General features: G+C 39.5%; 1 protein-coding gene across 12 annotated transcripts; it reads left to right on the plus strand.

Annotated features, from left to right (window-relative positions):
• The first annotated feature begins 3,874 nt into the window (after positions 1-3,874).
• Positions 3,875-11,138, plus strand: LOC148027873 (uncharacterized). Of its 12 annotated transcripts, XM_087689577.1 has the most exons (13): positions 3,880-4,030; positions 5,794-6,224; positions 6,945-7,207; positions 7,341-7,837; positions 7,948-8,053; positions 8,139-8,352; positions 8,436-8,710; positions 8,874-9,029; positions 9,118-9,514; positions 9,611-9,982; positions 10,089-10,161; positions 10,269-10,405; positions 10,535-11,109. In XM_087689577.1, exons 4-7 carry the CDS (start codon positions 7,738-7,740, stop codon positions 8,514-8,516), a joined length of 501 nt encoding a protein of 166 aa, XP_087545703.1. In that variant the 5' UTR covers positions 3,880-4,030; positions 5,794-6,224; positions 6,945-7,207; positions 7,341-7,737; the 3' UTR covers positions 8,517-8,710; positions 8,874-9,029; positions 9,118-9,514; positions 9,611-9,982; positions 10,089-10,161; positions 10,269-10,405; positions 10,535-11,109. The 12 variants fall into 12 exon arrangements, with proteins under 12 accessions (XP_087545710.1, XP_087545704.1, XP_087545701.1 ...); XM_087689584.1 differs by lacking the exon at positions 7,341-7,837 and having other exon boundaries at positions 3,875-4,030; positions 8,001-8,053; positions 10,535-11,114; XM_087689578.1 differs by lacking the exon at positions 5,794-6,224 and having other exon boundaries at positions 3,878-4,030; positions 8,877-9,029; positions 10,535-11,118.
• Positions 11,139-11,642: the final 504 nt, after the last annotated feature.

An 11,642-nucleotide genomic window follows, 5' to 3' on the forward strand; every position in this document is an offset into this window, starting at 1 on the left:
GCTGCACTAGCTGCATGTGAGGTAGCATGGCTCATGAAGCTTCTTGATGATTTGGGCATGCAAGAAGTTAGGCCTGTCACACTCTATTGTGAAAACATGAGTAGTGTGCTCCTAGCTAGTAATCCTGTCTATCATGCTAGGACTAAGCACATTGAGGTACACTATCACTTCATCAGGGAAAAAGTGATTGCAGGTGACATTGATTTGGTCCATGTGAGGACAGAAGACCAAGTTGCAGATATCTTTACCAAGTCATTGGGTAAAGATAAGTTTGTGCATTTTAGAGAGTTACTTGGAGTGAAGTATCCTACTTGAGCTTGAGGGGGAGTGTTGAGACTCAAGCTCATTAGTCTTCTGTCAATTGTTTACCTTAGTGAATAAGGTTAAGTCACACTGACTTAACCATGATTAGATCTAGGTGAGTTGATCTTTGTATGTGTGTTGTACATACAGTTGACTTTTGTATGACTGTGTGTTGATGATGGAGAATGAACTGAAGGGAGCATGTCTGCTACCCTTGGTGCCTGAGCCTTTGTCTCCATCTCTTTTTCTCTGAACTCTAATAGTCCACCCCTGATGCTGGTCCCTTAGTGGAAATTTTAAACAAGAAGCCCTTCTCCTTGGCATGACCTTGCCCAGGAAATCTACTTCCATGGAAAAATGGAAAGACACAGCGTCTTTGCAAAAGAAGTATATTGTCATACCCATCACCAATGACCTGAACTTGATTAGCTCTCTCTTGTGAAACAATACCTTTGAACCTGTGTGTTTGCTAGATGGTTATTTCAAATGCAAGGCATACAACATTAGTACAAAGTAATGAAACACAAGATTACCCTTTATTTTGCACCAGTGGCATCATTTCTTCTAAAAACGATTAAGATCCACCTCAGTCGCCATTCATCTTCTCTTGTCAAAGATTCAAACAACATATGTCGAGCAACTAGCATCTGTATTTTTTGTGGGCCTCCTTTTTTTATCTTTAGGACTGTGCTAACAAGGGTTCGTACCTTTTCAATGGTTGCCCTCTTTGTGCCCTATTGAACATCGTGAGAATGCTCCCCAACATGGATCACTAACCGTGTCACTGTAGGGTCTAATGGCAACACATAATAGATTGAGCATCTACAAACGGCTATACAACTAACAACCTTTTGACAATAGTGACATGTTATTTTGGAGTTTCCCTCACTCACAGGATAGCCCATGCTCACCTGTCTATCTAAATGACCATGGAAAAAAACATCATTTTATTTTCTCTCAATTATGTAGTAGAGACAAGTTACCCTAGGACATTGAAGACTTCCAAGACAATAGCTCAAATGCACTGTGCACTCTATTGCCATATTTGTTTGTGAGGGCCGTGACCAAAGTTGACCATCATATTTCTATTCCATACCCATCATTCGTTTCTTACTTTGTGTAGCTGGAAGCTCAAAAGCAATCATACCATTATACTCACTTGGGAGCTCATCCACCTTTTGCAGAGATCCACAAAGTGCTAGCAATTTTTTCAATCTACCTGGCCTAGCTTTCTCCTTAATGAAGGCCACAATGGACTTATCATAGGAAGAAACATCCTTGCTTTTGCTACCCACATGCAACTCCACATCAATATTTGTGTCATGCATCCCTATGTGCACACCTCTGTCATTGTATTTATCTTTTGATATTATCACTTGATCAGCATCCTTGCTATCATCTGAGGGTATATCAAGATGCACTGGAGTTGACTTGCTACCAGTACCACCTTTTATCGACTCAATAGTATTAGATACATACACACAATTTCTTGAGTGCATGATGGAGTAGGTGGTTGATAGTGTGCTACTAATCATGTAGTGCGCATGCCCTTCATGATCCCATCTTGGAGATACATTAACCTTGTTTGCTCCACCTTCATGCTCTACGATGGCTTGCAACCCTTGAAATTTTTGTGTTGGAGGCAATAGATTCTGCAGGCAGTTCTCACTCAGAACAAGCTCTCCATTTCTTAATGAAACCCTATGCTCTATGCAATCACTAGCTATTTTCCATGACAAAATGGAAAAACTTGACATGTTGTGCTCTCTGTTGGGTTGGAAATTGATGAAAAATAAGATAACTCTATATTGAGCTTACAATGTGGATTTGTTAAAGAGAAGGCAACAACTCTTGAATTAAGGAAAGTGCAAAGGAAAAAGGGCGTCATAGAGGAAGTCTCGAGAGAGTTTGAATAACGTAAAAGTTGTAGTTGGTGGCCGTCATTGTAACTTGAGAAGACTAATTAATGAATTAGTAGAATTATCAAAATTTAAGAGCCACAGAAGGACTATCCATTTATGACACATCATAGAGAACGTTTAGTTTTGACGGCTCAATAACTCTAAAACATCATTAGAGTGAGTGAGTGAGATGTAATAAAAATGACACAAAAGAACATTTGGGCTGTTTGCTAGGACATTTTACACATGCATTAGTACGACCCTCAAGGCCTAGTAATATAATCTCTAGAGTCACTACCAGCTACTTTGGTAGCAAGAGCCCGGTATAATCCTACTTAAGAACGTTGCCTTGCCAAAGAAGGCGTCTTTCAACATGAACTCTTGATTTTTCATTGTCTTACTCTCGCTCTCGCTCTCACAAAGCTTTGTGTCCCCCCCCCTCTCTCTCTCAAACCTTGACTGATTCAAGCCCCCCCCCCCCCCCCCCCCCCCACACACACACACACACACACACACACACACAATGTGTGTGTGTGTGTGTGTGTGTGTGTGTGTGTGTGTGTGTGTGTGTGTGTGTGTGTGTGTGTGTGTGTTTCTCTCTCACTCAAGATCGTGAAGCATTGGGTCATCGAGCTACTAGTCATCATCCTCAAGATTGCAAAGCAGTCAGGGCGACCGCGCACACGCATATCACAAGGGACGTGTAGAGGTGAACTCACTAAGGATCTTGTCCTTTGCATATGCTTCCTACCATCATTTGCATGCATGCAAAGGATGGGGGGATTACCAACCTGCCTTTTTTTGCACATTATGATCATATAACCATTTTAGGTAAGACAGGCACATATGCCAGGATACGAGGGAGTGTGTGTGTGTGTGCACAAGTAAGTAGAGATGTTTTGCTGCGGAGGATAGACTCCATTGTAAAGCAATGAGGATAGAATCTTGTTTCAAGGTAGCATTAACTTTCTATAAAAAAATAATTGTTGCATTAGCTTTCTATAAAAGTTAATTGTTGAAGGTAGTTATCAATTTTACCTTTCTATAAAAAATGGTTATATGAAGGTTTGGATTATAATATCTCTTGTTGGAAGACCTTTCATTTTGTTGCTATGCATGAACTTGAGTAGTCTGGGATAAATGTGTATTTCCTAATCCTTCGGTCCCTACTTGGTCATTTAATGGTTAAGAATTAGAAAAACCAAATCATTACTTTTAGGAATTGTCAAATCAGATGATGGAATGAATTTGGAGGTTGCAAATTTGATGAATTTCAAGATGTGTCGTCGATTGAATGAATTTTGAACTAGATAAATTGACCACAATATCAATCAGTCAAATTTGAATCTAGAGATCTTTAACTAGAATCAATCAATGTGAATCACACTTAGGTGAATCTAGAGATCTTTAGCTAGATGAATTTTCCATTAGACAAATTTGGATGAATTCTAATTGAAAAATTGCATTTGGAGAATTGCCGAATTGAATGGCCTTGATGGCCTTTAAAAGAGATGATCAAGACATTTTCTAGCACCATGGACAATCAAATGAATTTCGAAGAGAAAGACACACGGTTAATTGTAGATAATGCAACCTTAATGGGTCTTGTGACACAAATGTCCTCATAAGTGTGGATAGACCCTAAGGTCTTATTATTTGGTGGGTCAACTTTTGAAAGGCAAGGGCTTTTGGCTATTTAATTCTTGTGAGAGAACGTGGAGAAGAAGGTAAGGTTCATCTTCAATTGACCACAAGAGCAACCAGAGCAGCCAAATCGTTTGCGCGGACGCAGACCAGAAGTGAGCTCAACTCCTTCCTCTCACCAGGTAATCTTCTTTGGAGGAGATGGTCTTCTTACGGTTTATGCATGAATCAGGGCTCCACCCCTATTGTCACTAGGAAATGCCCCTTCTTCACCCCATTCAGAATGCATATTGTTGCCTTCTCTGCGACACGGGCAGCGCACCTCTGTTCATTGTAGAGTGCAGTGTGCCAGTGGCCTGAGTGCACTAGTGGGAATGGCAAACTTCAAAGGGGGAATGGCAGGCTGGTAGGATCTTCTTAAATATAGAAAATGACTATGAAAAAAGTGCTTTCAACGGAGAAGCTTTGCTGGCGATGGTGGTAGATGTAGTGGCCTCAACAATGAGACATCTGCAGTAGAGGATCTGCACCTGCAGTAGAGGCATCTGTAGTAGAGGCTTTTGAGTCCTTCGAAGTTTTGAATGTCATAAACACAAGCAAAACACAAGAAAGTACCCGAGTTTGATCAAGATTCTTGTGTCAAAGGGGTAATCCATCTAAAGACCGTAATATGCAATTTTCATGGGGCAACCAAGTTCTGTGGGAACAGTTGCTTGATGCGATTCATTGAAAAAGAGCAGGGCTATGATACATTTCGTTCTGCCAAATTCCTTCCTAGTGCTGCAGCCATGGCCATTGTAGGGACCGCAGCTAGGCAATTTGGCTCTTTGCAGCCTCAACGGAGGGGGTCTTTTGCATCCTAGTCAGGAACACTCTGCTGGAAAGCCAGAGTCAAAGATGAAAGGGAAGGCGTAGGACATCTTGCAAAAGGCTGATGGAACATCCTTTTAATAGATAGAAGATTGATTCAAATCCATCATGCCAATATGGTCAGAGAGCACAGTGCAGTCACTGCCTGTTGTTGCTCTTCTTCTCTTATTGTTGACATCAACCATGGCCTCCCTCTCTCTCTCTCTCCGTCCGGTGATGATGCACTGGCCTCTCTCTCTCTCTCTCCGTCTGGTCATGATGCACTATTTATATTTCAACTGTGCACTCTCATGTTTTGCTTTGATTGCACTTTGACTGTTGCCTTATATGGTTTGTTGGGAGTAGGAGAACCTTTCCCTATGCGTGTAGGTTATGGCTAGTCTATTGTGTTGTATACCTACAGATGTTGATATGGCAGCTCCTTTCCCTGACCAGCATAGTAGATGTGAACTTAAGCTTCTATGTCCGTCTTGCTGTCCAGATACCCTCAAGCATGTGTACGTGTGTCTTTGTTGCATATTGATTTGGGGTGGTTTCATCATGTTTATCTTGCTACAATTCATGACCTATTTCTTTCTACGATGATTGATTGGCATTCCTTCTAACATCATTGGCTACAAATCCATTCTACATCCTTCCTCCATTCAAGCAAGATAGATGCATTCAAGGTCACAAGGAGTAGGATAGTTGGGATGGCTTTGATAGTGCCATTGGTCCTAGTGTTTATCCACATTAAGCAAGCCCCAATGTCCATCTTCATCATCTTCTTCTATCTCAATATTACTGTAGCTCGACTTTATCATCCTTTTACTCATTGTTGAATAAATATTCGCTTTGTTATTTTTTCATGAGTATTTAGGTTGCGTGTACATCTCTTTGATGTGGCACACTTGTAGGTGATCTTTGGATGAAGAGTAGTAGAGCTTGTCATTATGTAAATGCAGTTTTTATCATGTAATTATGTAAATGCATTATGTCTTGAGCCTTTGTTTGTATGTGTTTACCAATCTAATGGATAGATGTATCTACACAAGCACATTAATTGTGGTCACTTTTTTCTCTTTTGGATTTGCAGTCAACCATGGCATTTGACAAGGCATGATGCATGCAGTGCTTCAAGTTGGGGAATTTGTGGAGGCTTGATGGAGAGAATGAGGATGAATAGCCATTCTTTAGTGTGCCTTTGTTCTCTCTCTCTCTCTCTCTCTCTCTACCCAGTTGTGATATTGGTGCTCAACAATGAGCTCATCAAAGTCATGACTAAGAGATGACAAAGTCACCTCTTTCCCTATGTTTTTCCCATTGCATGTACCAAAATACTTTCAAAGTGAAACCCCTATCTTTGTGGAGCAAGTGTAAGCACTATTACACAATTGGAGGTCTCTATCACTATGAGGCTCAAAGAGAGATCTAATGTATGATTCAAGATGCACAATGATCGTTCAAGTCTCCCAAGTGGATGGGATGGCAACTGGATGTCCAAGTAATTGCAATGGCAACCATAGTGTATGTAGTGCCCTTCATGTCTAGCTACTTTGATAAATTTTGGTGTAGTTGTTCCCTTTGATACTCTAGTGGATTTCAAAAGATGAATCATAAATTTTCAACAAAAAATAGCAAAAAATTGATTCACAAGCATCTCCACTCAAGAATTGAAAAGGTAAGTTGGTGACTTAGACTAGGTCTAGGTAGCTACTACCAATCCCTCTATCTTCTCTATTTGTGTCATTGAGCAAGTGGGTTCAAAACTAGTCCAAAACTACAATTTGTGAGTACCATTTAATGTTTTATTGATGTTATCGTTTATCTTAGGGGTTATTCCCATCATCCTCATCTAAATTCTCCTTGTCTCACTATTGCTATAATCTTTTGGGTTTGTATCTAAATCCAAGTCACTGCCCTAAGACTTTTGACCTTTTTAAGGGGATTCAAAAGATTTCTTTGACTTCTTACTAGAACCAATCATCAAGGTTTGTTCCACTTAGTAGCTAGAGCCACTAGCAAAGTGTGAGAGAAACCTAGAACATAAATACAATACAATATTTTTCCAATAAGCTTAGTATTGGTAATCTTGTGGAAAAAAATGTATATGTATGTTTGTATGGAATTGTTGTGTGACTTTTTATATGCGCTTACTTTGTGACTATGCTAAAAGAGGATTTCAAGAACATTAAGCAATACATAATGACATTATGAATTTTAATTTTCTTTGTGGTTACTGCTTAGATTTCATATTATGGCACAAAAAAGAGTGCTTGGCAAGAGAAAGGAATATGTCTCACATCATAGTAAACATCAAGTCAGCATGAAGCTACGTTCGGGATGTGCTCCTAGGTGGATCATAGACCAGGAAGCATCATCACATGTGAGACCTTTGGACACTCCTTCAAAGAAGAAAGGATGTGGTCCAAAAAGATGTGTGTTCATTGACGATGAAGCACAAGTAGATGGGGACTCTAATACCATTGACGAGATTGCTGAGCAGACAGGTAGGTACTTATATGTTCATTTCATTTATATGTCACTATTGCTTATTGTTACTCATTGTTGTTTATCATTATATATATAATTGCTTTGTTACTATTTTTTTAAATTTTTGTTTATGAACATTTGTGTTTATAGAGACTAATGTGCACCATGAGGGTTTAGACGTCAATGAAAAGATGAGTGGTGATAATGCTTAAGGGGAGGTCGAGGATGGAAAACAACAAAAGCACTCAAGGCACCTGGGCAAGCAAGTCTCTCTAGGCTTGATGAAGGATGTACTGAGCCAGTTTTATGTCAAGAAGAGGACGTTGCCTCCTGTCGTGCCTCTATGTAGATTGGTGGCTCATGAGGCAGTCAGATTTGCCACAGACGATGCTTAGTGGCTGATTCCTTCCTTTGATTCTACTGGCTATCTAGAGACTATGGGACACTTGTGTCAGTTGCGAGTCCTAGAGGGGAGACCATACATGTGATAACCAACAATCTAGATGACTGGGGTCTGATTTGGCATCAAAGAAATGAGGAGTTTGAGATGGCTCTTGGGAGAGAATGGCAAGATCTGATGGGCAATAAGTTCTTGGTTCAGGATGGAAACCGTAGGCTAAAAACATGGTGGAGACGCATCAAAGAAAGTAATTAATCATTTTTACTTTGTCCATTATACATGTAGGCATTGAATATATTTGTGTACTTCGACAAACATTGAATACTTTGTCTTATGTTATCCAATTTTCAATTATATAATACTCCGACAATGCTCAATTTTATATTTGTGTACGATGTCAATTCATTGAGGTGCCAATGGAGAAGGAAGCAAAGCTACTACTCGCATTGGATACCACCAATGCGTAAGTATTCTTTCTTAAACTATGCTTCTCATTGTCATATTTATGATTACATTCTTATATTTATGATTATGTTTGTTTCCAATAGTATTTCTAGGGCGCATGTAACTCCAAATATTACTCATGAGGTGTATATGTTCCAAAAGTTTGGGCTTGCAAACAAAGAATCCATTCTAGATAGATTGAGTCCACACATGAGGAAGTGGGCTGAGGTTGAGATGAGTATAGAGGGAAGGAATTATCATGGTGCCGCTCCATGGTATAACTCTCCTTGCAGTTTAATATCTCAGCTTGTATGGAAGGTGCTTTTCTATCTCTAGCTTTCTTGTATGGAATGTGCTTTTCTATCTTTGGCTATAATTTTATTTTTGTTTTGGTATGACAGGATGAATTCCATGTCTTTATCTCAAAAGAAACTGCAAAGGTTGAGGCTCTTGGTATAGATGAGGTAGAGAGGAAGAAATGATTAGATAAGTCTATAAGAGTCGAAGAGGAGCGCCTCAAAGATAGGGGTTACAAGTACTTATGCATTGCCAATCCCCAAAATGGGGATGATTTCTTTAAGTTGTTATTTAGCCTAAGGTGGGATGATGCGAACATGCTCAAAATCACAAGAGACAAGTTGTATTGTCTTACAAGTTCAAAAATCTCTTCGGAAAGGTAATTTGTATTTACAAAGCAAGTTGTGTACATGTTGTATTTTTTCTTCAATGCTTTCTATTCATGCATGTTGTTGTGCAACATAGGGAAAAAATATTACTGCATCTTATGAGTCTTACAGAAGTCTAAAGATCCCTAATACCCTCACTTTGTTGGTGATTAGAAGCTCTTTCGGATTTACATGAAGAAAGAGACATATTGGGGTCATTTGCATTTGGAGGCCGCGCTGTAGATCCAAAGGATACAAGTAGAAGGTCCACAACTGCCAGACTCATTTGAGGAGTTTTTCAAACTTAACTTGAAGAATCATGTCATGCAGGTTGACACAATGCAATACATCTATATTGCTTTTTGGACATTTTTCTTAATGTACGTATCAATATTAAGTTTTTGTAAAATGTTTGTAGGTTTTTGTGTCTCTCATGGATGGAGTGAAGTCTTCAAACACTGCAGAGAAGATGCCAGAGCTTATGTATTCATCCAAATGTGTGATTTATAGGTTTATTTTGATTGTTGTGCATGAGGAGTAATCATTTCTCCTCTTATGGTAAGTGCTTTGATAATTATGGAGTCATTTGGATCGAGAATGTTGCAAGTGGATACTACAGTGTGTAGAAGAGAAGACATTAGATGTAGCTCCAGAATTCACAAGAGAGTGGATTGATATCCATGATGAGAATACCATGTATTCTCCAACATTATGTGAGAGGAACTTGACGGCATGGGAGGCAAATGTTTGTCCTCGGTGGCTCGATTACCCTGTGGGAGTTATCTCTAAGCAGCATGAGAAAGATTTGCATAAGAGTAAGTACTTTAACCCATGTAAAGCGCGTTGTTGATTTTGTAGAATTACTTTTTATGATCACGCATGAGGGTTTAAAGGTTGAATCATGCTTGTAGGGTTCATGGAGGAGGTTCCTGCTCGTGATTCACTTGCCATACCCATTGCTATAGAAGAGCAAGCAACTATAGGTATTGAGGGTGCAGAAGGAAGTACTCAGGCCATCAAAGCTCATAAGGATACTACACAAGCCACCCAAGGTAGTCATGATAATGTGCATGCTACTCAATCTACCATTGGGGCCACTACTACACCTCTTGCTAGCCCCATTGACAAGAGAGGCAAAGGGCTTATGAGCCAACCAAGCACCTCCACAGATCCATTGAGAAAAAATGTGATGCAATCATTTATGGCACCCATCACCTCCTTTGTTGCAGAGTCATCTCTTGGTCGAGGGAGTTGGGAGAGGTGACCCATAATTCGTTTAGTAGGTGAGAAGATCTTATATTAAGTTGAAATTCATTTGCTTTGTTTGGCGTCCATGAGGAAGACTTACATGTATGATTAAAAATATATTACTTGAAATAATTATTGCAGGCTTCCAATTTGAAACATACATTGATGCTTTGCTAGTGGATGTGACTCAGATTGATAGATTTGCTCTTGATAGGTAAACATGGTGACCATGTTTTGCAAGAACCTCAATTTACCTGTTTGCGTGTAGCATTGCATCATTGTTTACTTAGCATTAATGACTATTTGTTGTTTTTTAAATAGCATCAACAAGTTTTTTGCAACACAAAAGACACATCTTTATAGCAAAAATGGTATGCCATGTCGAGAGGTAGCTCGATTGATATTTGCAAATTTTCCTACGGGCTTGCTTGTGGATACTCTAGGTCCCGCTTCATTCGGTAAGCTACGTTTTCTCTCATACAAGGTTTACATCAAAATCACTTCCCATATGGTATTATCCCTTGTGTTTCTTTTAGAGAACATGACTATTCCCAAGCGGAATACATTCTCAAAGGGTTTAGTTACAGGTTGCATGGATCTTGCTCATGAGTATTTGGTCGATGAGGGATTCTTGGTTAGTATGTGCTTGGCAGAGCATATAGGTGAGTTCATTGTGGATGCAGCGAGAGTGGGGCTTGTGCTTCACTGCACTTGGACGCTCATGCGTAATTCCAAGGCTTATCAGCACCCTATTACTAGAGAGGCAGTAAGATAACAAAGTTGGATGCTTTAAACATATTGTTATATGTTGCAAACAAGGTTTGATCACTTATTCTATTTCCACTCATGAATAAGTACTTGATCTTACAATGTGTCTTTGGCATTGTGCCGGTCATGTTGTACCTTGCTATGATAGAGAGGTTGGGGAGATGATTTCAGAGATGTTGTTTCCAGTGTATCGTAGCTACATGTTGGATGATTGTGTCTTTCCCATAGATATTGATGGTGCCATTCTTAGAGGTGGGGCAGAGAGGTCTCATCTTTTTGATCGGTAAGTAGTTTTGTATGTTTTTGCTCTCAGGTTTCATTGTATAGTTATTTCATTGTTTCTACTTGCATGGTCGCAAACGTTTTGTATCTTAATTGATGATATGGTTTGGTGGTTATTAGCCACATTTACAAAGCGCTACGACTATGTTTTGGATGTGTTTGTGGGGTGTAGTGGTTTGGCACGGGCCAGTGCAGAGGAGATGAGACATTGCATGTGTCTAGAGCTAGATGACATGCTCTATGGGGAATGTTTATCCACCCTTGTTTGTGGACCGGTACTGTGCTGAGGGAGAGGGGGTTATCCACCCTTGTATTATGTTGAGGGAGAGAGGGAATGTTTATCCACCCTTGTATGCGAACTTATTACATTGTTTAGTTTGACATTATGCTTTGTGGTTGGTTGTGTTGACACCATATCATTCAACTATATCGTTGGCATGGTGCTATATTGGTTTTTCTTTCCCTATCATTACTTTATTCAAGGGATCACATGCATTAGGATATTTGATTTGGTTGGTTATGTTGAGAATATGCCACGTTGGTCTTTTTTTCTTGATGTGTGTTCATGTAAATACAAATTGTCATACTTTTTTAGTAATAATAAAGAATTATAATTTTATTTTTTTGTCACTTCATGTCTATAGT

The sequence above is a fragment of the Lygodium microphyllum genome, chromosome 12 (genome assembly GCF_053477565.2).
Source record: "Lygodium microphyllum isolate KBCC chromosome 12, Lygodium_microphyllum_v1.1.10, whole genome shotgun sequence".
In the NCBI taxonomy this organism is placed as follows: Eukaryota; Viridiplantae; Streptophyta; class Polypodiopsida; order Schizaeales; family Lygodiaceae; genus Lygodium; species Lygodium microphyllum.

Excerpts from the sequence above, each read along its gene's own strand:
- LOC148027873 (XM_087689578.1), top strand. The coding sequence starts at position 7,738 with ATGGCTCTTGGGAGAGAATGGCAAGATCTGATGGGCAATAAGTTCTTG. Across the intron at positions 8,054-8,138 it reads GCATTGGATACCACCAATGC|TATTTCTAGGGCGCATGTAA; the intron begins GTAAGTATTCTT and ends TGTTTCCAATAG. Across the intron at positions 8,353-8,435 it reads TATCTCAGCTTGTATGGAAG|GATGAATTCCATGTCTTTAT; the intron begins GTGCTTTTCTAT and ends TTGGTATGACAG.